The 1,461-nt window shown below is 68.3% G+C and overlaps 1 protein-coding gene across 1 annotated transcript in view; it reads left to right on the top strand.

Moving 5' to 3' along the window:
* Positions 1-1,461, top strand: part of DVL2 (dishevelled segment polarity protein 2) — a 12,052-nt gene that overhangs the window by 8,581 nt on the left and 2,010 nt on the right. Inside the window, exons 10-12 of the mRNA XM_026660335.1 lie at positions 498-565; positions 964-1,098; positions 1,179-1,310. Of these exons, the coding sequence (XP_026516120.1) occupies positions 498-565; positions 964-1,098; positions 1,179-1,310 (335 nt within the window). The remainder of the gene's footprint in view (positions 1-497; positions 566-963; positions 1,099-1,178; positions 1,311-1,461) is intronic.

The following is a 1,461-nucleotide window of genomic DNA, read 5'->3' as shown; positions in this document are numbered from 1 at the left end:
CCCCCCCCCCGAGCCCATTGATGCAGAGGGAGAAACAGCAGCCCCCGCAGCCCATTTCTGTGGGGGCGAGACGCAGAATTCCCCCAGGAGCAGTCATTAGCCCTGGATACTGGGCCGGCAGAAGATCTAAGTCTGGTCCTTAGGGAGCACTGTGGTGCCAGGAGTGGGGCGGGGATGCTCTCCCCACAGTCAGCACCAATCCCTTCGTGTCCTTCCCAAAAATAACTGTCTGTTAAACAGCCGCCCCGCCCCAGAGGTGGCCGCGTCTCAGCGCCGGGCGAGGGGTCCCTGGGTAACCAGCCGCCCCACCCCAGAGGTGGCCGCATCTCAGCACCGGGTGAGGGGTCCCTGGGTAACCAGCCGCCCCGCCCCAGAGGTGGCCGCATCTCAGCACCGGGCGAGGGGTCCCTGGGTAACCGGCTGCCCTGCCCCAGAGGTGGCCGCATCTCAGTGGCGGGAGGGAGTTGGGGTTCATCTCCACTGCCTTTCTCTTGTAGCCCAATCGTGCTGACAGTGGCCAAGTGCTGGGACCCTTCCCCCCAGGGGTACTTCACGCTGCCCAGGAGTAAGTACTGAGGCCCCAAAACCGTCTCCACGATTTGCCGGCTCTTTCTGCCGGCGTCTCCCCTTTGCCTCGGAGTCTGGGGGCGAATGGGTGGCCCCCCTCTGGGGTCCCCGGCTCCGTGGGGGGCGATTTTGGGGCGATGTGGCGTTTGGGGTGCGGGTGGCCAGCGTCCTCCCAGGTCTGGAATTTGGGGGTGCTTCGTGGGGGGGGGGTGACGGAGGGAGAGAGAAAATCAGCGATGTGGGGGGGCGTCTCTGGCTGGTTGGGGGGTTGTGTGCGGGTGTGTGGTGTAGATGGGGGGGAGGGGGCTGCCCCGTCTCTGAGTCCTTGGGGAATGAGATGGGGGGGCTGCCTTTTGGGTACCAACTCGGCCTTTCCTCCCGCCCCCCCACCCCCAGATGAGCCCATCCAGCCCATCGACCCGGCTGCCTGGGTCTCCCACTCGGCCGCCCTCACCGGCGCCTTCGCCGCCTACCCCGGGAGCAGCTCCATGAGCACCATCACCTCCGGCAGCTCCGTCGCCGAGACCGAGCGTGAGTACCGGCGCCCCCTGGAGGGGACGGGCCCCGGGGCTGGGGGGGGGGCACTGGTCCCATTGCTCCTCTCTCCGCAGGCTTCGACGAGTTCAACCTGTCGGTGCACACGGACATGGCATCTGTCACCAAGGCCATGGCCTCGCCGGAGTCGGGGCTGGAGGTCCGCGACCGCATGTGGCTGAAGATCACCATCCCCAACGCCTTCCTGGGTACGTCGGCCACCAGGGGGCGCCGGCGAGAGTGGGCCCTGCCCCACGGCGCCCCCTAGCGCCGCCCTGGGGCCAGCCCTGCCTGCCAGGGGAGAGCGCTCCCTGCTGAGCCCCTCCCGCCCCGCTCCCTGCCCCACAGCGCCCCCTAGCG

This window comes from Terrapene carolina, unplaced genomic scaffold, assembly GCF_002925995.2.
Source record: "Terrapene carolina triunguis isolate 2854851 unplaced genomic scaffold, T_m_triunguis-2.0 Scaffold751, whole genome shotgun sequence".
Lineage (NCBI taxonomy): Eukaryota > Metazoa > Chordata > Testudines > Emydidae > Terrapene > Terrapene triunguis.
Note: the sequence above shows the minus strand (reverse complement) of the source record. Positions and strands in the feature narration are given on the sequence as shown.